The sequence below is a fragment of the Pempheris klunzingeri genome, chromosome 5 (genome assembly GCF_042242105.1).
Source record: "Pempheris klunzingeri isolate RE-2024b chromosome 5, fPemKlu1.hap1, whole genome shotgun sequence".
NCBI lineage: Eukaryota > Metazoa > Chordata > Actinopteri > Acropomatiformes > Pempheridae > Pempheris > Pempheris klunzingeri.
The window spans coordinates 15,980,347-16,005,417 of NC_092016.1; the positions used below are offsets into that span (position 1 = coordinate 15,980,347).

The following is a 25,071-nucleotide window of genomic DNA, read 5'->3' on the forward strand; positions in this document are numbered from 1 at the left end:
ACTTCCAGCATGAAGCCTTCATCATTAGTATCATTGGTGGAGGAAAGAGGCCAAATATTACAGAAACCTCAGATGTGGAATTACTCTTTTTAGGGTCATTACTGAAGCCGGCTGTGAGACTCTGCAAATAAAATAACCACCTGAAAAAGTTTTGTCCAGAATTCCTTTGAATAAAGTGACACAGTGTCAGATCAAACGTGAGAGACCAGATGTGGCAGGTATTGTCTTTCAGTATATCCAGTGGTGCCACAGCCAAACAGGAAGTCAACGTTTGGACAGAAGAAACACAGCACAGCAGGACTAACTAAATAACTTGGTAGAGTCTAACAACAGACAGAGGGAAACTAAGCAGCCGATGCTCACTGACTGGGAAATACGTGAGCTCAAAGCTGAACCAGGAAGACACTGGGGATGGGAACAGTGTTGTGCTAACAGAGGCTCATGTTAAGGCTCGGCAGCCGGCAGGCTGAACACACACGGTGAAAATATGCTCTATAATTGATTAACAAGCATGTAAATTCTCAGGTGTGCCGAGTTTTCCATGGATAGTTCAGTGGGAATAGGAGCATACAGAACCAGAGCCGGATCAGCACCACGGACAGCAGCCGGGAGAATTCTTTGTTATTATTATTAATATCTTTAACATTGTAGTGGTGGTGTAGCTAACATTGCTGTTTTCTCATATTTAGTATGGCCACAGCAAAATCAATCAGTTTGTAATAGATCAATGCAATTTTCTCGTGGGGTCACAGCACCATACTGCTCCTAGACACAGATGTGTTGATTTAGGGGAGAGACACATTCTGCACAGTTTTATCAAATTCTCTGCTAGTTTTCTCACTTGATTCCTGGCTGGGAATATATGAGGCACAGACTGCTCTTGCTGAGTGTGTGTGTGTGTGTGTGTGTGTGTGTGTGTGTGTGTGTGTGTGTGTGTGTGTGTGTGTGAGCTGTATCTCTTTTCCAGGTATGTCCTATGCTGTGAAAGGACAGCGATAAGACACCTGTACTCTGGCTGCAGTATAGATTATAACAGGACAGGACACCGGTATCAGTTTCTGTGCAGACCACGTCTGTGTAAAGGCACGGCACGTTTCTGACTGAATGTGTGAGTGTGTGTTCTGTGAGTGTGTCTGCATGGGAGAGACAGAAACGGAGTAAAGAGACAAAGACAGAAAAAGCATTCATCAATTGTGGTGTAAATCAGAGAGGTTGATCTGTCCTCCTCACACTGCATATGAGCATATGAGAGAAAAATGAAATTTTTTTTATTCATTGTAAACACACTGTGTAATGTTGATGTTTTTTTTTAGTACACACTGATTATATTTTTCTCTTCAGGAACAGTCCAACGTGGTCAGGCTTCAATGTTGTTCATTTTTCAGCTCCTACCCAAATATCTCCCCCTAATGGCCTGCAAATCAATGGACTTTCTGTAACTAAAAGGATTTCACACGAATGTTACTGTAAAATGTATTTTTATTAAATATTCTTTCTCATTTGTTTTTTTTTTACAGATATCATGACACTGGAATGCTGATGTTTCAAGAGCAACTTACGGCACCCAGACTGCCATAAAGCACAATGTCTCAAAAGCGTCCCAACAGCGGCTTAGAGGGAACCAATCCAGAGCAAACCCAAAGCCAGAGTTCAATATTAAAAACAAAGATTAAATAATATCAGGAGACTGAAATCACTCATATTCTTCTGCTCCAACAACTAAGGAAGACACACAGAAATTCCTGGACTCCTGGAAAAAAGATTCTCCACCATCTGTATTTGCTATTCGAATGGACACGGATCATCCCAGAAATACCACCAAATTGTAGTTTAGACTTATCAGAGTTTAGATTATTAATACGTAGGTTGAGTCAAATAGCAAACAGAAAAAAAACATGATGTCCACACCCCTTTAGCACATGCCCAGAAATCAGGATGTTGTAAATATTGTACAGAAAACGAATAGGGACATTGATAATAAATAAAGTTATTGCAGAATAATGTACATAGCCATTAGAATCATACCTCTAGCGTGTTTATATATCCATGAGTGTCACATGCCCATTACTCCTTATTTCTTCTATGCCCAAAAAGATTTAGCACAAAGATGAAACAACGCTCTCTGTATCTTAATAGGAAACATCAACATCTACGTAGAACTAGAAGAGGTTACTGAACATACACACGTTAATTGGGAAGACACAATATTTGCCATATAGTGCGCTCTTTCTGGAAACAGATTGAGTGTATGCTTATTAGGTAACCCTGTAATGTTAGCAAGACAGGTCTTTAGCTTCTTTGAACTTTGCTCTTTTAAATAGATAGTCAGGAAATGGAGAAGAGAGTTCTAAAACGCTACAGAGACAAACAGAGAAAGAAGAAAATTCAAGAGATCCCTGAATTTGTCCCAAATCTTATCCCGTCCCCGACTCCCATTGTAAACAACCACAGCAAAGCTGAACACCACTCAAACTTTGATTTATTGAATAGAGTGTATATGAAACCCCTTCCTGTACTGTATATGTAGTGTGTTTTAGCCCCTATAGTGATGTGGCATATCCAGATGGACTTCTATGGTTTGGCAGCTCTCTTGTACAGTATAGTACAGTCAGATTACAGTTACCTTTTATTCAATCCATACCTAACTGAGCATCACCATCCTTCCTCTTTGATTTCTGTTTGGCTAGTCTTCCTTCTCCTCCTCCTCTTCCTCTGTCCATCAGAGGGCCTGTATGCCTGCAGACCTATCTGCAACCAGACGCTCGCTCAGCTCCCACAGGCTGGCAGCGCTGCTCTGGTCCTGGGCCTGGATGGACGGCAGGCAGCGGAAGCAGTTGTTGAAGTACATGCCGCCTAACCCTTCCAGCTCCGGCGCTGAGGCACAGTACACCGTGGTGGCCGCCCCTTGTTGCTGTGGACAGAGAGAGAGATGCAAATCATGAGACTGAGACAACGAGACGGCATCAGCCTGCAGGAGGAGACAACATACAGAGAACTCATTTACTCACACAGACATTAGGACGTGTCCTGTCCGGACAAAAAGAGAGAGGACGAACAGTGGACAATGACCACATCGTTATGTCCTCTGTAAGACACATACATCTACAGACACACACAGACACACATAAACAACACGCACACAGACAAAAAGAGACAGCAGGACAGAGTGTCAACAGGAAAAAAAAAAAAAGACTCCACACGCTGTCTCTCCCCTCTCCCTGCAGCCCATGATGACTGGGTCATATTACCATGGGGACAGCATAATCCCTTACTGTACATATATTTATATACATATATTTATTTATTTATTTCTCTACCCGGTGTGTACAGGACCTCTGGCTTTATGGGACCATGTGAATGCTACAGATGTATAGACTCACAGTGGAGAATGTGAGAACATGGACAAGAAAATTACACCAGCTCCTGTCCGGATGGGAATCACCAGGGAAACCACAGCTTTTGTGTATATTGTAAAAGAGCAGGTTGTAATGCCATTGCTATCAATATGTATATTTTCACATGATGTATATATGGGTTCAGCCAGGCTTTCAAAGTCGAGAATAAGCAGTGGAAGTAATGCAAGTACAATTCTGTACGCAAGTGTTTAAATCAGATCTTGGTTGGTTATAGACATGATATTTTCACATACAATACACATACATACACAGACACCACAAGGCTTCCCCTCCGGCTCTTTCTCAGTGAGTCCTCTCTTATGTTAAGGCAAGTTTAAATGTGAAGCTCACTCAAGTCTCAACACAGAAATTGACTCCGTTTCATGTCGTGTCAAGCCAAGACACACTGTAAATGTAACGTTACGGTATTTGGACGCAACCTGCTAAGTTCTCTAATACACCCTGTCCCATCAGTCAGTAATTAGTAGGGATATTCTTGGAGGAGGGAGATTTCTGTGACATTTGAAAATGAAAGTTGAAACTGCAGCAGAATAAACACGTCAGAGAGAATTACACACATCACCCAACTGCTCAAAGAGGGATCTTTCATGTTGCAGCTCGGGCTAAAAGCTGCTGTGACAGCTTCTCTGCAAACTCCGGGGCTGGAGACGACTTCTATACGGCCACATGAAATGGCTCGCCTCTTTATCTCCCAATGAGAGACTGCGAGAGTGAGATCGGGGGGTGGGGGGGCGGAGAGAGTAAGAAGGAACACTGATGCAAAGACTGAGGACTAATGTTTAGCACAGAGCACTGGCACACAGTGAGACAACCTCATATGCGCAGTAGTCAAACATGAGCAAGACACACAAACATATACACATGCATAATGGAGCCACATTACATGCCAACTGTTTGAACAGCTTCCTAAAGCAGCTGTGAGACCAGCACACATGATCCATTGAGGTCTAAAGCACTTGTACTTTCACATGCAAGAAATCAAAAAACAAACATATGCACATAAATGCAAATGCAATGAAGGAAATACACACAAACCAGATTCCAAGAAATAATTTTCTCATCAGCACATACAAAACCCCAACACACACACACACACACACACACACACACACACTTACACACAACCCCCTCTAAGCTCTAAGTAAACTTCCGCCAGGAGGAGCCCTGGTTGGTAACGTCGCAGCAGCAGATTGAGTGTGTTTGAAGCGCAGTGTGATGAGAGAGCTGGTAAACAGCAGATGAAAAGGCAGCATCTCTCTGTGTGCCGCTGTCTGTCTCACCTGCCAGTGGGGTGATAACTTCATCCACATCACATGCCGCCATATCAAAGACAGACAAATGCCAAGCAGTGTCTCCGAGTTGCAGGTTCACACACGCTCAGTTTAACTCATCTCCCTCGCTTAGGGCATCTGATTTAGCTTGTCTGAAAGCTACATGCCTTTTAAACTTCACTGAAGATTTCAGTGCTGCAGGCTCTGACTCACTGACGCCCCCTTGAACTTGGCTGACTTTCAAAGCAGTTTGTTTGTGTCCAGTTACCAAACACTGGTCCTGCTGTAAGTTCCTATATTGATAAAAAAAAAAAAACTTTCATGTTCATAATCCAGATTTATGTGGCTGACTTCATAAAGACGTCTTCAGTACTTTTTTCCAAAAGTCCTTCCATTTAAAGAAGAAAAAAATTCCTAGAAAAGCAAGCATCTGTATTACTGTTCCTCTGGGTTGCAACAGTCCAGTTAGCAGTGCACGGCTGTTTGTGCTGTGCTGCCAGCAATGTGCTATCTTGTTGGTGTTTAGCTCATCCCCCTCACCACTTGACCTTGTGACCTCTGTGGAAGATAAGGCTGATGAGATTAGGCATTAACATGCTCAACCACCCACCACAGCCATCTATCATTGTGTGTATGTGTGTTTGCAGATAGGACGCAAGGGGTGTGTGAGGTAGCGAGGAAGAGAACAAGAGGGGGTGTGCAACAGCCTCATAAACTTACATTATACAATTAAACATAAACACATCCAGTATCCATATGTGCATGCCTGAACACAAGCATGTGCCTGCACATGAGCACGAACAGATACACAAATACACACTTGGGACAATCTACATGAAAGGTAATGTCACTGAACCAGTATGCATCATACACATCTCTGGTGTGACAGCCATTTCCAACCACTGTAAAACTGTAGATTATGCCTGTAAATTTAGCTGTCTACAAACTGATGGATTTTGCTGTGTGTCTTTCTATCTTCTGCAACTAAATATGAATCATTACCTTGTGTACAGTAGTTTTCAGAGAAACATCTGTGGTGTTCAAGAGTTGTTCTCTATAACCCGGAGCTGTAGACTGTGACTTGGACTTTCCTCATAGTTTGACTTGACATGAGACATGAAAACAAAAGTGTGAACAGTTCTGACTGGATAAATTCCCAATAATAATATAACAATAACATGCCGCAATTTGCCGTAATCCGGGTTATTGCACAGGTTTTGTAGCTGTAGTAAATAAAGTGCATTTATTTAAAGATTTGTGATTACATTTATGACATTTATGCCTGGTTGCTCTGCCTATTGCTGTGCAATTGGCCAATTCAGAAAACATGGCATCACCTCAAATATATTATTCTGGGGCCCTTTAAGGCATCTCTGTAAGAGAAAGTGATATGCCTTTCAGTTGTACAATTACAGTTATGTCTCATTATTCTTTAGACCTAATACATTGCATTGAAGAGACTATCATGTCATTAATGATCACAATCAGAGTCGGAGACCTTAAAGACTCAAATAATGACTTGAAGAAATAAGGACTTGACTGACCAGACTTGTTTTTAATTACTTCATACTTTGCTGGGACATTCCCCAAAACAAAAACAGCCCTACTGCTACCACTCTGATTTGGGGATGGGAGAAGATGGAACAGATAAAGTCCACCAAAACAACCCTGAATCTAAAAGGATCCTCTGTGCTAAAAATGAAAGATAAAGTTCACAGCACCACAGCAATATGACAAACCAAAGGAGCAGGACAGGACCAACTGAGAGCAAATTTTACTTACTTCTGTGCAAATTTTTGCTTTTGTGAGTACGAAAAACACGCCCCAGTACTCACAAAACACCCTGCAATAAGCTGACTCTAGATAAGCAGCAATGAGCCTGCACTTAGCCTGTGATCTACTAAAACCGCTCAAGAACTGCTCTGGGATCAGATCCAAGTCTTCCAATCTCAGTATCGACTCAATAGCCAAGGACCTCATGGACTTGCAATAGAAATGTCCTTGTATAGTGTTACACAGTATGTTGCTTAAAAAACTCTATTGAGCGTATTCAAAAGCAAAAAGGGTATGTGGGCAAGATGTGATGTTGTTGAATTAACAGTAATGTTACTTTGCCGTGTTCTGTTCTGTGTCTTCATCATCCAAGTTGTACTCGGCTGTATGAGCTTTCCTGACCCCATGCATGTGACCCTTCACCCCCACATCTGTAGTTATGACATTGACCTCTCCCTCTGACCTGGATGTAAATAAACCCAGTACTGTAGAGCAGTCTGTTTTTGGCCCATCCTTGTACATACAAACCTGTAAATACAAACAGCTATGCATGCTGAAAACCTAGCAATTCTTTCAGGTACTTTTATAACCCCCAAATTCTCATATGGCATGTGCTGAAAAAATGAATACTTTAAAAAGTAGAAAAAAGAAAAGATTAAAAATTAAAAAAAAAAGTTTAAAATAAATGAGTTGATAATATTGTCAGGCAATATCCTCTCTTGGACAGTGTGTGTAGAGTCTTCCTGTTTTCTTACTCCTGTGGGTGGTTCTCTTCCTTTGCCTGTCCTTCTGTGTTTCTGCTCACCATCTGTGTCAGTTGTTGTCAGTTGGCATTTGTACAGCAGCGAGGGTTGAGGCAGAGCAGAAAAGAGAGGGGAGCGTTCACCAGCTAACCTCTGTGATAGCACTCCAATTGAGCAGCAGTGCTAAATGTTGGCAAAGCTATTTATGCTTGGGACACAATTTGAGAAGTTCACTTCCTGGCATGAACCATAGACCATTACAGCGTATGCCCATGCTTGTCATGTGAAGGCCCTCTGGATATGCAGTAGGTCAAGAAAGCAGTATTGGTCTGACCCAAAAAAAAATGTGATTTTTTTTTTTCCTTATTTCTCTCAGCCTTTTTGAACTTTGGTAAGCTGTCAATCACAGACAAGCAGCATCATGCGATTTGAATTACCCACTGTGTAGTTCTATAAGGTAAACAAGTGCTGATAATTTCTTGCACATATGAATTTATCCTGTTTTAGACACATTAGTCACATTTTAGGAAAACAGGAATCACGTGTAACTGATAGAATATCTGAACTCTAAAGGTCCTTGATGAAGACAAAATATTTTCTATAATTCAATCTAACAAGGCTACAGCATGGATCAAGAGGAGTGCAGTTTTTGCCTCAGCCCTCTGCCCAGCCTCGTGGACTAGCTATCCTGAAAGTGGGATTCCAAAGGGATTGTGATTCTGTTTCAGGAATGTTTTTTTTCCAGCCTGTGATGTTTAAAATAGATGGAGGTGTCTGATTTTTAATCTGTGCTAAAGATATTTTACATTTAATAAATAACCATTGAAATCAAAGCTGTCCTCAGTGTATTTGTGTAGTTTATGTGTGTGTGTGTGTGTGTGTGTGTGTGTGTATAGAGCTATCTTTGCTCTCAGCCGTGGTAACCTCTGCAAGCTGACAGCTCAGCTGAGCGTGCCTGGCCCAGCTGTAGAGGGAATCCTGGGTACCGCGGTCCCCTCAGATAAACAAGCTGTACCTCCATTCAGCTTGACCACTCAACCAAGAGGAGAGGAGATTAGCACCTCAAACACCTCAGCGCACACTTCAGAAAGCACCCTGACACTCACCCCTGTGACTCTGTGGTGACCCCTGTCACCCTGACTGAGGTAGGCCAAAGGTCACATTAAAGATAAGTAAGTAAAGGTGCTGTGCATTTTGTCTGTCTTAGCGGGATAAAATAATGCATACATACACTTACACATATCTAATGTCAATGAGTATAGGTTAGAGTCTATGAGAGAACTATATAGATCTATATGAGAGAACTCGTTTGGATCCCCAGAAAATGACCAGCTCTCCTCATCATGGGTCTCCCCAGTCATCAGTCTACCCCTGGTCATCTGTATGTACTAAACTCTATTTCATACCCTCCATTAGCCCGCAGGCTGATGGCTAATACACACCTACGGGCAGTGTGCTCCCCTGAGGGGCATTAAGGACAGGATGGAAGGGCCAGCCTCCTCCTTCCTTGCTTCTCTTTCCATTCCTTCATTATGCCCGCTCAATCTCTCTCAGTCTGTCAGCCTTGCCCCCTGCTCCTTCCTCGTCCCCATCTTTTCCATCAACGGTCTGCAGATCCCTATTCCCCTGCAGCCCCACCCCCCCCTCCGCCCTCATAACTTACAGGACTGGGCATACAGTACAGTGCTCCTGTAGCTGAGATGTCATGGGTAAATGGATCTAAATGGATCTTTTTTCCTGGAGTCCCAGATCACAGATGAGCCCTGTTGACATTCTTTCTTTCTATAGAGGCGATCAGAGTGATGTAGTAGAAAATGAGAAGGCGGAGAGAGAAAGGAGCAGAGGAATAAACTATGTAGGAGTGACAGGAACACAACACAAAGCACAGAGAACCCCCCCCCCTGCACCATTTCTCTTTTTTCTCTCTCTGCGGCCCTCTCTCTACCCCTTTTGTGCCAGATAAGATCAACCTAGTGTCAGTCATGAACAGCCTCCTGCCACACGGTGATTGTTCATCTGTTATGTGTGTGTGCGTGTGTAAATGTACAGTCCAATGCGACATCCCTGCATACATTTAATGCCCGCGTGTTCGAGGGAACAATAGAAGAGGAAGTGAGGAACGAGGTGGAGGGAATGCAAAGGACAAGAGGGAGAAGGAGGAGGGGAGCCATAAAGACGAGAGGAGGGACAAGGAGAGCAGAGAAGGAAACAAATGAGAGGAGGAGATGAGGGAGCTAGGACACAAGGCATCCAAGGGGAAAACGATGAGGAGTCAGAAGGACTTGCGCAACGACTGTGAAACTATCTCATTTTTATCTTGCGAGAGGACTTCCGAAGTGATCCGCACAACCTAATTATTTTCCCCTAATAAAAGCAACATATGCTAAGACAATAAAAGGCCTTATTGGACACCTATTCATTAAAGAGGAGCAGTAAAAGGAGCAGGACTCTGGCACAGGGATTAGCTTTTAAAAGGGCTTTTCTCTGGCTGGAAATGGCCTTAGTCTTCCTTTAGCACGCCCATATGGATGCATAGCTCACCATAAAAGATCTGAATTATACATGAAGAGGCCTGGCTGCTTTATTGGCTGTGATCTACTTTTTCGCTCGCACCTGATTGCGTCAGTGCATGATACCTCAAAGTTTGGGCAGAGTCGCTTGTGGATCGCATCTTCTGTGTATGAACTCTACAAGTTTGCAGTTTTGGATGAAGAATTGCTCAAATGTAAAGTACATATTGGTAACGACAACCATTCAGCAGCAGTAAGATAACCAGTAATTCTAAAAGTTGGTTAAGTTAGTAACACCTGGTTGAAATAACACATGCAGGTGACTCACGTCTGACAGTTTGACACAGTGAAGTCATTATTCCATATGGTCAATGTACTGTAAGTGTCAGTATGTTTCTATTATGAGCAGAGCAATCCTGTCTATGTGTCGGTATGTGAGTGTGTGATGAGCTGGTGTAATAGGGCCACACACAGGTGTGTGTATGCTCACCTCCTCACTGATGCACCAGCTAATTGGTCTCCTGCGGCAACCTGACATATTCACACACTTACAATCTCTCTCACACACACACATTTCTGGTGTGCACATACATAAAAACACTCACACATAGTGTAGCGTGCAATGGATACATCCACGTGTATACAGAGCGTGCAAATAAGCACACCTACAAACACAACCGTGCATGCGCCCACATGCACAGGCAGCCTGCAGAGTGTATTTCCAAATGAACTCATTATCACAGTGCTGACTCCAAGTGAAGAATGACACCCTAACAGACTGCTCATACTGTACACACACCTACTGCACAGTACCGTAAAAGAAAATAAAAACTAATGACCAGAAAGTCATACTGTAAAACACAGCTATGAAAGAAAATGTTCCCAAAAGCCAAACATTTCAAAGTGTTATTTCTCTACCAAAGGAAAAGGCAAAGGGTCCCCTAACACATGAAACACAACGCACAAGTTATCTGGCTTTTTGTTATGTTAAATATCGGTGATGATAGCAGACGTCCCTCTAACAGCAGACATGCACCCAGCTGTAACAATTTACTGAGAATACAATCCTAAAATTTAACATTACAACTGGGAAGGAAGCTCCATTGTTCAGCAGAGCAGAGATACAAGCTATCTCCCAAAGCAGAAAGGGAAATGTATTTTTAGGGCAAATGACAGACAAATGTAAATAAGTAATTTAATCCCACTGAATGCACACAAAGTGGGCTTCAGTTGCAATTGAAAATGTTTGTCTTTATTTTCTCCACAGCTGAATGATCTATTTTCTATCCTCAATATTCTCTTTGTTTGCTTTCAAACTCATCGTAACACTACCTTAAGTCTTCCTCTTTGGCTTCAGTAGGCAAGAAAAAAAGTCTCTTCACATTGTCTATCCTGCTCATTTATCCATTCACTCTAACCCATTCTCCATCCCCCCCCTCTTTCTCTCGAGGTGGAGGTCGAGAGAGGGATGTTCTGTTTTAAATAAGAAGGCAGCACTGCCCCATTAAACTCTGATAGTAATGATATTAATTTGGCAGGGACGTGTCATTTTCACAAGAGAGCAACTAGCTGAACTGTCGTTACACACACACACACACACACACACACACACACACACACACACACACACACAGGCGAAGCATTCCGTCTCATTCACACTGTCTCTGACACACACTCTCACACTAACGCATCATCTCTCCTTGCTCTCTCTCCCTTCCTCACACACACACACACACAAACCAGGAACATGTCACAGGAGAGCAGCTAGCGGTAACATTATGAGAGAGTTGGAGAGATCTGCTAATGGGATAGATTAGTGTGCCCTTGGTCACAACGGCTACAATGGAGTGACTGGAGCTGTGACTTATATCCATGTCCCACCTCTTCACCCCCTTTTCCTCTCCTCTATAGCACTTTCTCCCACCTCTCCTCCTCTTTCCCCATCCTCCACTGCTTCACATTTTACCCCATCTTGCTTTATCCTCTATGCAGCAGCGTTGTCATCACCAAGTTTAGCACTGGGCACCGGAAAGTTCATCAGAACAGAAGATCCTTGAACAGAAGATCAAGGAAAGGATGATAGAAATGTTTGAGATGCAGTTAAAATGCAAGGCAGAGAAACATTATCTGAATAGTTTTTCCTTCATTCTTTTTCTTCACTCTCATGGATCTTTGCTAATGGAGCTTAATAAGCACAGAGGACCTTCCTGATCAATACATGAATAAAAGTGACGGTAATCGCAAAGTGTTAGTTGTATGCTGAATCAAACTAAAACTAAAATTTGGTTTAATAAATTGTGGTTTATTGTCCAAACTCTTTCTTTTTTGCTCACATCTCAAAGTTTGGGTTTAGTCACGTCTGTGTACGTTCATGTGCAACTGAGAAAAGATGCGAATGGCAGAGTAGAGAGGAAAGCAGTTACTTAAAAGAAAGACAAACAGCGTGCTGAGATTAAGAAATCTTTGCATAACAAAAGCAGGAGTAAAGTTCCTCCTGGGATTCAAGAATCAAGGTGGGTGACTTTCATTAGTCATGTCAGTCATTCATTAGTTAAATCAGTATCTTTAAATGTGTTGTCTGTGTTTGATGTGCTTTTGAGCATTAATGTGATCTGTCACACACGGTCTCTTTGAACACATACACACGCCTACATACATTCAAACACACATTCACCCTCAAAGCAATAAAAACAAAACAGAGGGGTGTGCCGGTGCATTGTGCAGTGTACGGGGAAACTGAATGCATTCACCTGTTTTTTTGGTATGCTGATCCATGCGTATGTGTGTGTGTGTGTGTGTTTGTGAGTGTGTGTCCCAATATGCTCCTGTGAGTGCATGTATGGGTGTGTGTGTGTGTTTCTGTGTGTGTCCATGCTGACCCCATCTCGGCACTCCTGACCGGTTGAATGCGGGCTGCATAAATTAGTGCTGATGCTCTGCGATGTAATTATGCTGCTGTCAGGACGGCCCCTCTACTCAAATTCATTTTAATAAAGTTGGTCTCCAAGGTTACCGACCAGGGGTCACCTTCGGTGTCAGCCCCTATGGATCGCGCCAATGGAACATTCTGAAAGTCTGCGGTCGGAGTACGATAACACCTTAACACGACAGCCTGAACCCCCCCACCACCTCACAAAACAAACACACACACACACACACACACACCTCACACTGACTTACTCAGGATGGAGAGAGGCAAGTGGGTGAAAGGAGACGAAAGGAAAGAAGAGTGGTAGAAATTAAGAGGTTGTACACACAGAGCAGAGAGAGGGCGATCAAAACTGTTAAAATGGGAAGATAAAACAGAAAATGTGGGGAAAACAGGGGAGGAGGTGTGTGTGTGGGTGTGGGGGGGTGAGGGAGCAAGAAGGAAAAAATAAAAATGAGAAGAAAAGAGTAAAAAGAGAGGGGGGACAATGATAGAGGGACAAGGAGAGGGCGAGGGAGTGTCTCTCTTGGGCAGATGGCGGGGTGTATTCTCATTTGTCCTGCTACAGTGTGTGTGTGCTAACACTAACCTCCAGGGCAGAGCTGCAGCACAGAACACGCTCTCAATTAGCCAAAAACACAGACCTGCGCACACAGCTGGGAGAAGGAAAAGCACTGTTCTGTTTCTGCACAGTAAATAGTTAAACATACAGGGACAGTGGACACTGCCACACTACCTGCTGAATAAAGTCCCATGTAAATCCACTGTGTATAATGTTCAAATACCGTCAGATTGCTGGATGTTGGTGCAGAGTTTATGTACTTTCAGGTATACCAGTCATGCTCCAAGTGATTGAGACAGATTGGCCTTTTGCAAAAACATTTCCTTAAAAAAAATGGAACAACCCTAGGAATTTGGCATATCTCATTCCATCTAAGTAGACAGGTTTCAAAGAGAAAGTCTGGTGTAAAATTACTCCGCTGGATGTTCTTTATTAAATGACACATTTAAATTGACAGATACCAAGGCTCTTACGCTCTATGCATCAATTTTGGCTATCAAGTTAGATAATATTTTTATTTCTTTGAATTCATATTGTAGGTTTTTCCTTTCTTAAACTACCTTTTTAAATTTGTTTTTGAATTGTCATTTGTGAGAAGTGGTGAGTTGATTTAAAAAGGTATTTGACATAAAATGCATCATTATTAAACTGACACATTAACCTTTAATTTCTGATGCAATTTTATCCTAGTATAGTAGCTAGGAACAATGACATAAACCTTTTTCTGCCTGGTTTTATTATTAATCCTGAAATCATATAAAGTTACTGAGCTGTCCTGCTGATATTAAGTCATCATCTCTCTCTCTCTCTCTCTGTGTGCCTGGACAGTATTATAACCTTAACTTCCTGTGTCTGAAGTTATATGCTGTGAATATTAAAATCTCAGTGTGCGACTGACCAGATTCACGCAAACACTCTCCCTGCACTCTCTTTGGTCTGCTTTCTCTCAGTGTGTGAGAGTGTTTAGCCCAGCCGCGTGGGCCGGGGTGACTTTGACTGCCTGTGTAATAGTTACAGCCTCACGCTTTGTTAGCTGCAGGTAATTTATGGTTGAACTGGCCTGATAGTCTGATACGATCGACTGCCCAGACCGCTTTTACCAGCTGGCCCCAAAGACACAGAGGAAGACTCTATCTGAAGGTAAGAAAGAAACACGGAGGGAGAGATATAGAAAGTAGGCAGCAAGGCAGCTTAAACTGTTGCTACAGGAGGGAGGAATCTGGATTTCTAGATGAAGAGAAATAATAAAGCAAAAATGAGTGTGACAAAAACGTACGGAGGAGTGAGTAATGCAGGTGGAATACAGTGAGAGCGTGAGAGAAATTAAAGAGTTGCAGAGCAGTTAAGTTCTCAGCATCTCTCTTGAGGTGTGCTGAGAATTAGATTGCATTAAAGACTGACAGTCCATTCATCTGAACCATACCAAGAAGGAACATTTAGTTAATTGAATGATTAATAAATTCAGCTCAGTAACACTATTTCACTCTGGTGTTGGCTTTGGATAAAAATGTCTGCCAAATGGGAGCCGTCATATATCACTTGTTTGAAACCCTTTGCCTAAGACTCGCACTGAGCATCAATATAACTTGAACTATTCCAGCTGTGTATACAAAGTAGGGGAGGTATAGCAGCAGCAGAATAGTAGTTGTTTAACCTTGTGCTCTGGCAGCCTGTCTGCCTTCCTCTCTGTTTCATCAGGAGAAGATTGTGTTTCAGCATGTGAAGTTTTTTTGTTGCTGGCTCATCATTACCTCTGTCTGTGAGACACAAGTCCTTCAGCTCATACTAAAGCGCAACTGGAGAGCCGGCGAACACCTGTCTTTCTAATATGAACAGGCACGCGAGTCTCCACGCCCACTTTGCTACACCTTCCTTCCCCTAATAAAGACAGGCACAGACCCTTGCTCTACATATACCTTTCCTTCACCCCCTCCCCTAATCCAGTTAGGCAGGAACATCCTCACCCTTCTCTCTCCTCCCTCGTACCTCTTTCTCCAGGATCGGCTACTCTAATCCAGTTTGTCAGGCCAACTATGTCCCTGACTGCTGTTCTCCTTTCATGTCCCACCTTCAAACAGAATGAGGATGCTTTCATAATGCTGGGTGAGTGACAGGTAGGGGAGTCAGGTGGAGACAGGCCCGTGATATGGACAGGCACTTTGTCCTCTTTAAATACACTAATGGAGGATAAGAGGCCTGTCATGGGGACAGGTGGAGATGGGACAGGACAGAAGACACAGACACTCATCTTTACTTATGAACGGTTTGTGAATGCAGAGAAGAGGATGTGCAGTGTATTACATCAGATAGCAGAGGATGTTGTAAAACGCAAGCACCTCCAGCCTCTCTCACCTTTAAGGGACAGAATGATTTGACACCGTCTCCTCTCTGTGCATGACGATGTGAGGTAAAACCAAATTTCAAGCTTTTTTTCCTTTAGAGAACAGAAAAGGCTTTTTAGTTAGCCACGGAACAACTGACTGATGTTTGCAAACACAAGAGTCCAAGAGCAGCGTTTCTCTTATTCCTAGGTGGAACACTCCAATTTCAGTGTTACATTAACGCACAAATCACTGCTGAACACACACACACACACACAAACACAAACACACACACACACTCATCTGAATCACAGCTTACACACCCAGTAGGCAGCCTTTTGGATAGATGGCACCTGCATACAGGAGGAGGGGGCACACAAATAGGATTCGAGAGTGGAAGGGGGTGCATGGTGGTGGCGGGGTGGGGGTGAGTCCATAAATAGGATTGTGTAGGAAGCAGGGCGAGCAAAATAGGATTGTAATGTACAGGAAAGGATGTATAAATAGGATATGAGAGTCAGAGCTGTGTTCTCACTAGTTCCACGTCCCTGCGGTATAGGAGTTCTCTAAGACTGGCTTGCAACGTGTGTGTGTGTGTGTGTGTGTGTGTGTGTGTGAGTGAGTAAAGGCCATTAACGTGGAGGCTAATCTTGAGGCACCTGTCTCCTCGGGCAAAGTGTGACCTCCACTAGCCAGGTTCACCGATGTTTGTCCTCCCATCGTATCCCTCACCGACTCCCACTCCTCCCTCTCCTCAATCCTCACATCCCTTTAGTTTTTCATTTCTTCTAACTTTGCTTTTCATATTTCATAAATGAGATCTGTGTTTTTTTGTTTGTCTTTCTCACTTCTTGACCTCTTTGAACAGGTAAACTGTCACTCTTGCTGGGTGTACACTGCTCCCCCTCCAAGAGAGGTCAGCGGTCAGCGCTTTGTCTCTCTCTGTCTCTCGCTCTCTTTCTCTGCTTTTGGGGTCAGTGGGCTTTGGGAGCTGTCAGCCCAGTGCTGGTGTCTACTGGCTGACGGACTAAGGTCAAGGGTCAGGGGTCAGGAGTTAGAGGGTAGGATGTGACCCTAAAAACAAACAGCATGGGGAGAGGGTCGTACCCACGCAAGAGCCTGTCATTCTCCACACGGGGGGTAACGCAGTGTGAGCACACATACAGTGCATGAAAGTGTTTGGATCTCTCATATTTACATGTTGATGCCCTCTTTCTTTTGCATTTACTCACTCCTGACCTTAGCGTACCGTGTGTGTGTGTGTGTGTGGCATGGCATATGATGTGATGTGATGTGTGACGTGTCATGTTAGCATGGCATGCATCTATTAGACTGTTTATGGTTCCTTGTCAGAGCGGCTCCTCTCCTCCACTCATGATTACATTACAAACCCGTTTACACAGCCAAGGTCAAAATGGACTGCTTTGAAAACATCATCTTCTCCATAAGCCAAGGCAACAATGCATACGAAACTGTCAAAGACACCGGCAGTTAGTCACACACAGTGAGCAGTACATGCATACTCTCATACAGTCATATCATCATATTTTAAGTGCCAAGGTAACAGTGTATGTTTGTGTGCGGGGCCCAGGAGAGCATGCTGCCTCCCCAGACGGGTAATGGATGGCAGGACTGAAAGAGACTGAGGGGAATTAAGATAAACACACTCTGATAAAACTAACCTGCCTGGCCGCACCGCTGTCTGTTTACAAAGAATTAAAACATATCACATATGCTGCATTCTCATACAACCACGCCAGCATGTGCACGCAAACACCGTTACCTGCATAGGTGCGTGCGCACACACACAAACACAGATAGTTTACACTTAGGATTTTATGATGGATTCATATACAAAGGCGTGCTTAAACAGTGGAATAAATGTTTGGATAGTGGTGGCTCTTTGAGTAATTGATCTATGAATCACACACAAGAGATCTTGTAAATTATGAAGACAAATAAACTCTTCATATATCAGGCCCCTATTATAAAATGTTAAGCAGATTTAAACAGATAGAAATGCATCTGCTTAGACAGGGACATTTATTTTTTGCCCTCAGGTGTCCTGCATACAGATCATACACCCGGCGACAATCTTATTCTCGGTCCAGAGCCAAGTTTGGGTCAGAGGAAGAATGAAATTGGTTCTAAAATTATTCTGCCGTAATTGCAGGTAGAAAAGCCTTCACTGAACAAAATTAATGTTATGCAAATTTACTACATACTGTTGGTCACAAGAGCATACATTCCTGCAGCCTCTTACATAAAAAAGGACAACGAATTTAAATACCTACAATATTGTAGCATTTTAGACAACTTAATAATCGTGGTAGTTACAGCAATGTGGAAAATTATTTCAATGTAGCCTGGGTCACATAAAATATGAGAAATAAAAAGGCCCCAAAGGAAAACCCTAATACCCACTGGAATACTATGCAAGAGGAGAGTTGTGGCCAAAAGTTGGAACAGTCACACACTCCCTGGTGGAAACATACTTCATACGTGCACACACTCTTTTCCAAGTTTATGCACCACTGATCTAAGTACATAATGAAGTGTGACATATCAAGCAAAGGCGCTAATGGGGTGTGAAGTCATTAGTGAACTCTCTCTCTCTCTTTCTCAAACACACACACACACCCACACACACAACACACCTATTCTTTCAGTCTTTCCTTGGAAGGTGTGATTGTGATAAGCCCTTTAGGCAATCCTGACTCCAGGGTAATATTAGTGAACTATGTTATGCAGAATGGTCTCTCAACAATACATTTCCACAGCATGAATGTATCATACATGGGCTGTGTTACACAGGGTTTCCCCTATTACAGGTGCTCATCCACCTGACACTCCAAGACTGTAACAAATGCACTTGTGTGTTAACCTGACATAACTGACAAAATGTTGTCTGACACACTCCTCGTTTACAGCTGGCAAAGGAATGAGAGAGAAAGAGAGGGGAAGGGAGAGAGACTCTAAAAGCTTGTCAGTCCCTCTTAATTATTCTAATTGCTGAGCTCAAGCTTCATGCCAAGGCTTAGGCATTCCCCTGGCACAACAACACAAGTCCGCCTATCACACACACACACACACACACACACACACACACACACACACACACACAATTCAGCCACTGCATTGCCTTGAAACCTCTCCTCGCTCCTCGTTGCGTCCTCTCCCCTCATCTACATACAGAACTCCCCCATCTCCCTCTTTTCCTCAGTTCCCTCTATCAGCATCCCTCCACCCTCAGAGCACCCTCTTATTCCTCCACTCCTCCTCCTCTCCTCCCATCACAACAGACCCTTCTGCTTCCTCTCCCCAGCCACTCCTCTCCTCCACCCCTCCGTTCCTCCGAACTGGATTAAAAGTACTTTTCATTACCCGTGCGGGAGATATGGCACTTAAAAATCACCCCATTATCATTTTTCACCCAGCAAACAGCACACACTCTCACAGAGACATAATTACCACACCCTGTCATACCAGGGAGATGGAGGCTGCTGATTTCCAGCCAGGCCGTGTGTGTCACTCTGTGTGTGTAAGTGTGTGTGTGTATAAGAAACTGCTGCCTGTCCGCCTGCCTGCCTGCTTCTCTTATTGATATTAAAAGCGCTGCATAAACGAGTGTTTAAAATGGCTGTCAGAGGGGGAGAGAGAGAGGATCCACTCCAATCACAAACTGCAGCACACATCACTGGATCTCTTTCCCAGCTTGGCACATGGTAATGGCCTGGAATAACAGAATACTGCCGGATGATTCCCATTCCCACATTCCAAGTTGTGCGAGGCTGCAGACGAGGCAGTTGAAATGGGAGGGGATGAATGATAGAGCTCGCTTTAACCAGTCAACACTTAACATATAATGAATTGGGAGTCATATGATGAATTGGATTTATGGCAACGCTTGTTCTTAATGGCTGAAGTGCTTCAAATTGTGAGGCTGGGGAGGGAAGGGGGACCCAACTCATTCACACTAATATTCATTTAGGAAGCCAGTCCTCATCTAACAGTTAGGCCAGTCCTGCAGGGGCCATGCCTTCACTCACAGCATTCACAAGGGGGTGTTAAGTATATTCGTGTTTAAAACACTCCCCGCACCCCTAAGACATTCATCACCGTGACAACGCTGCGTGGCGGCCCCCCAATATCACTCCGCAGGGGCCTGCCGTTGGCTTGTCACAGGAATGGGTGTCTATAATTATGCCTGTAGATAAAGCAGGGACAAACGTGGGTCCTGCATGATTAACTGGGTTGCTGTTTGATCACATTTGACTAATTTGTGGCATAAATCTTCAGGCTGGCGCCCCTGCTAGAGACCATTAGCCCTGACACTGACACCCCTGACACACACACACACACACACACACACACACACACACACACACACACACACACACACATACACATGCTCAATACTTATACCTTTAAGAGGAACTGCAAAAAGAAGGCCTTTTAGTGCTGCTGCGTTGGTGGGGAGAAAATGTGAAAACAAAATACATAACGTGCTAACAGCTCCTGGTAACATCAATTCCAAAACTCTATCTGCATGAGGTCAAGGGTGGAGGAGTGGGGGTGTAGGTGGGGCGGCTGGTACACCTAAGCACTATAGAGAGAGAAATGCAGGTGTACTGGATTATAATATTAAGCAAACATGAACTCTGAGGTCTAATTATGACACAAGGGAGGTTAGAGAGCGAGAGAGAGAGAGATTCAGTACTGTGTGGTGGAGTGGATGCTGAAGCCAGCAGAACCAGCCTGGTCATTTGTAAACAGGTAACGATGCAGGCCAGGTGTATGAGCATATGTACCAATGAGCAGGGGAGGAAATGGGGGAGAGGGAGAGAGGCAGAGGAGAGAGAGAAGATGGGGGAAGAGAGTGGGAGGAGTAGAGGGAGGATCTAATTAGGGTGAATTTACAGTGCCCTGTGCCAAACAGCTAAAATGGCCAACTGGGCACAGAGATTTATTACTGGGTTAAATTAGGTTGTCTGGTGAGGGTTGGTAAGGCCACCTGCAGCTGTCAATTGTCAAAGAGATTATTATGACTGCGGACAAAGGCAACAGTGACACTAAACTAGTTACATAAACACACAAGTACAACAGTGCATTGTTGCATATGTAGGCTCGTGAAGAGAAACCAATATTCTTTTGTGTTTAGGACAATATCAATTGAGTGAGGTGAGTGATTAAGAACGATGCTTGAACCCATTTAGCATGAATCAATGAACCTCTGGACAGAAGGTTTCCAGTGCAAGGAGCCTTTACCTCCATTTGCATCAGTATCCTTGATCAAATCTGCAAGGTAAACAGGTTTAAAACCTGATGGGGGATATTAAACTTGCAGATTGAGCCCGACTCCCTGTCCCCAGGCTTGTCTGGCGCTCGGGGCTGGGGTTTGGGCCTCTGCATTTGACTCTGGCTGTTGAGAGCAAGGACGTGGCACAGCGAGCCAGCCCTGAGCAGCCATACTTTCATGGTCGGTTTCCATTTAAATATCTGACTGACAGGGAACATGGCGCCATTAAGGCGTCCCGCGGGCCCGGCACGAGAGGAGGAAATGGGCAGATAAAACCCCCCAGGGGGAGAGGAGGGGGGTGAGAGAAGGGCCACGCTGCCTAAAGCCTTTAACAGTGGGACCTGCTCTTAAAACTGTACAGGCACCACTCCATCCATTCAGCCCTCCGTCCCTCCACACCCAAAACAACCTTGTCTCTCTGGAACAAAAGCAGGATTTATCTAGCATGACTTACAGCCTCAACCTGACTTTCTTCCTCTGTTGGCAGTATGAGGTCATATAGCATGTGTGACTGCACATGAATGAGTGTGTATGTGTTCATATAAAATAGTAAAAGATTCCTCCAAGCAACAATTGGACATTACTGCTACTGATGTACTTACTCCTATGTGTTGGGGCTCTTTATGGGAAAATAGAACAACATCTATGCATTGAACTCCAGTACAACTGCTTCATAACCGTTGTAAGTGGCTCTTTTACGGGGTGTAAAGACTGAAAATAGCATAGTAACAATGCAAGGTGCTGCGATTGTGGGGGCATGTTGTTTCAACCCAGTGGTTTATAAAACTATTAGACAGGATTGTACAACTCATATTTTATCAGGTAAGCAGTATCGATATTCATTTTACAATGTAATCTACCACAATTTTGTGATATTGACATTGATGAGATGACATTAAATTGCCTAGTAGAAAAGCTGAGCCAGGTTAAACTTTTTTTGCAGATAACGCAGCATTTTTTTTCCTGCTTTGGCACCCCAGCTGTGCCAATACAGAGGCCCTGTTGAAATGAGTGAGGGGGCTGCTAATATCTGTTGATTGTTTTTGGTCTAAGTCTTGTTTTTGTCACAAATGATCATATCTTGACAATAACACTTGTGTTAACTATTTTGAGCTTAAGTCTGTTGAGTCAAGAATCTTAATTGTGTTGGGTACCCTGTTAGCTTAGCAAGCACCGCAAGGCAGAGTCCTTACTGGGGTGTTTCAAACCCTTTGCTGCATGTCATCTCCTCTCTCTCCCTTGTCTCTACTAACCACTAATAACTAAAGCATAAAAAGCCAAGAATCTTAACTCTGGATGCTGCCAGGCCTAGATGTTAAGTGGCTATCAGAAAGAGTGAAACACAGCAGCAAATTGCTCTGACACAGACACAAATGAGCAGAGCCAACTGGCCAGAAGGCCGACAAGCCAGGAAGGACAGTGGCACCATGAAGACACTTAACAAGACTGAGAGAGACAGAGAAGAAGACAGACACAGAGAGAGAGAGAGAGAGAGAGAGAAGGAGTATTGTCTGGCAGTAGTATACTTTTACCTCTTCACTTTCCACAATTGGGCTTTCAGAGGCTACACGCTATTCCTCCTTCTTCCCTCCATGCCACCATCCATACTGCCAGGCCCAATAAAGGTCAAGTCCCTGCCTTCCTCGTAAGGAGCTCATTTGCATCCCGCCGGCAAACAGCCAGTCAGTGCTTGTTCAAAGGGCCTACTAATCCAATCAGATTGCTCATCTGTGAGGCCTTATCGCCACGGACACCGGCATCTGTGGGAACCACATCACAGGGCATCATGGGGCTGCTGTTTATGATTGGTGGAGACAGAGAGTCAGAGGGAAGTATGCATCACAAGGCTTCAACACGGCTCGAAGTTAGCCAGGAGTGACAGTCAGAGAGCAGGGAAGGTTTAACCAACACTTCCCATGTTATGACTGCTGCCCCAGGAACGGCACAGATACATATTGGGTGTGAAATACGAATTAGACCAGTAGGATTTCATCTTTATCTACTGTTGAGCACAGAGCGAGGGAAATGCATTAATGGATGTATGGACAATACATAAATACCAAGACTTAATAGGAAAAGTAAATGCCCAAAAAAACATATTCTATTTCATCCCTTTTTGATTGCAAGTGTTTCTCAGGACCAGCAGCATAAAAACGATCAAAGGGCCGCATAAGCAAAATAATTATAAAGAAAGATAAAAGAAAAAAAATGTTGAAAACACACAGAAAAGGCACAGTATGAAACAAATGAATGGCTATACGAACTGATGTATATGCCCTTCAGCCCCAAAGGGAGACAGGAAAACCTTGCTTGTGTAGGTTAATGTCTCACTTTTAGCGCGCACGCACACACACATACACACACACACACACACACACACACAGAGCCATATCAAAAGTACAACAGCAGCCACAGGAGTAAAAACACAGTTTGCTCATTCAGGTATATAAGCTACAGAGGTGATCTGGCTGTGCAAGTGACTTTGCGTTCAGGGACATGGCTGGACATAAAGGGACATGGGGGGGGACATAAAGGTACAAGGGGACAGAGAGACCAACTTGGCCGTCCTTGTACACAATCCCACAGAGACCACAGTCCCATCCGTCTCTCCTTCTCCATTTCTGCTCTCGCCATTCTCCTATTCTTCTAACTCTCCCCTCTCCTCTCTCTCCTCCTCCAACTCTCCTGTTCCTTCTTTACGTCCTCCCTTGCTACCACTTGCAATCTGCCCTCCACCATCCCTCCTCCCCCCGATTGTCTCGCCCTCGCACTTGCTCTCGACCCTGCTGGTGTCACTATTAGCAGCATCACACGGCTGCTGAGGTATGGAGGCCGAGTCAATGGAGCGTGGCACACAAAGACGTCCATATAGCCCCATCGCCACTGCTTCCTCCTACTCCCTCCTCTCAGTAATTCTCTCTCCCGCCTTTTCCCATCCCTTCCTGATCATTAGCTTGGAATGCAGCCAGATTGGATTTAACTAGCCAGACCAACTGTATTTTTTTTTTCACTATTTCCTGTGCTTTCCTCTAGCAGTAGCAGCTCAGCATATCACTACATACACATTTGAACAAAACTTCCTGAAACTAAGACCTCATTCACAATGGTTGTTAACTATTATGTGAGTCGTCATTTTAAAATAGTGGATATATCATTGTTTAATAGAGCCACAGTTTGTCGGTTATGTGACCTGCTCTTTGTCTCAGCCTTGGCAGACTATTAGACCTGGAGCAAGGAGTCAGAGAGGTGAGACAGGCGTTAGGCGGAGGCAGAGGTGGATCTATAACAGCTCTCCTAGCAGAGCATTGCTCCAAGAGAGGCAGGTATGGATTCAACCCATCCCTCTCTTTTCTCTTACTCTCTCCTTTTGTGTCCAAGTGTGTAAGGCTGCATGTGTGCAGCATGTTAGCGAGAGGCATGTATGTGTGCATGTGTGTGTGTGTCTGCAGCCCGTGCATGTGATAAGCCTGTGGTAGTAGTGGTCCTGTGAGGGACCTAAGGCCCTGTTCTCCTGATTAGTCATTTATCAGGCCTGGCAGCCCAGACCCACCATAATCACTCTTCTCTTGCCCCTCCTCCTTTTCCTCCGCTGATCCCCCTCTATCCCTCTAGATCTCCCCTGTATCCACCCCTACAACAATGCTCTCCATCCCCCAACACCAAAGTCTATATGGTGGTGCATGTACATGCCTATCCAACCTCTACCTGCCTCTATCCAAGCAGCACCCACTGTCCTCTGTACTCACTCCTTTCTGTCTGAATGTGTCTAGCCAGGAGCCCCCTTTCCCTCTCCTCTTCTGCAACTCCAGTCCAATTTCTCTCCTTGTCTGACTGTGCCGTGTTTGAGCTAAAGAGCCAAAGCTGCAGCTAAAGACAAATTTCCAATTTGTCCATTTATATTTGGCAAGCTGGGGCTGTTTAATGCTGAAGAAAGAGAAGAGGGGTACATGATGAGAGGAAGATGGGAGGGCAAGTGTCTTCTGGAGTGGCAGGAAGACCTCCCTATCAACCAGCGCCACACTCCCTCGTCCTGCCATGTCAACAGAGAGGGATTAGGGTACCAGACATATTGAGAAGGCCAAAATGAGTTAATGCAGTTAACCAGCTGCTTCTTCTCAACCTGTCTTCACTCGGTTGGGAGAAATTGGAAAAGCTGTCTAGCCAAGGAGAGGGAATGTAATCTGGACTATGCAGACCGGAGGATACAGGCACATGAAAGGGCTGTCCTCCTGCTTCCCATGCCTCTT

The 25,071-nt window shown here is 44.1% G+C and overlaps 2 protein-coding genes across 2 annotated transcripts in view; one reads left to right on the forward strand and one right to left on the reverse strand.

Annotated features, from left to right (window-relative positions):
* chkb (choline kinase beta) overlaps positions 1–25,071 on the forward strand; it is a 249,422-nt gene that overhangs the window by 149,566 nt on the left and 74,785 nt on the right. The gene's annotated exons all lie outside the window — the stretch shown is intronic.
* Positions 1,498–25,071, reverse strand: part of wwox (WW domain containing oxidoreductase) — a 126,390-nt gene continuing 102,816 nt past the window's right edge. Inside the window, exon 9 of the mRNA XM_070830675.1 lies at positions 1,498–2,911. Coding sequence (XP_070686776.1) covers positions 2,720–2,911 — 192 coding nt within the window. The 3' untranslated portion in view covers positions 1,498–2,719. The remainder of the gene's footprint in view (positions 2,912–25,071) is intronic.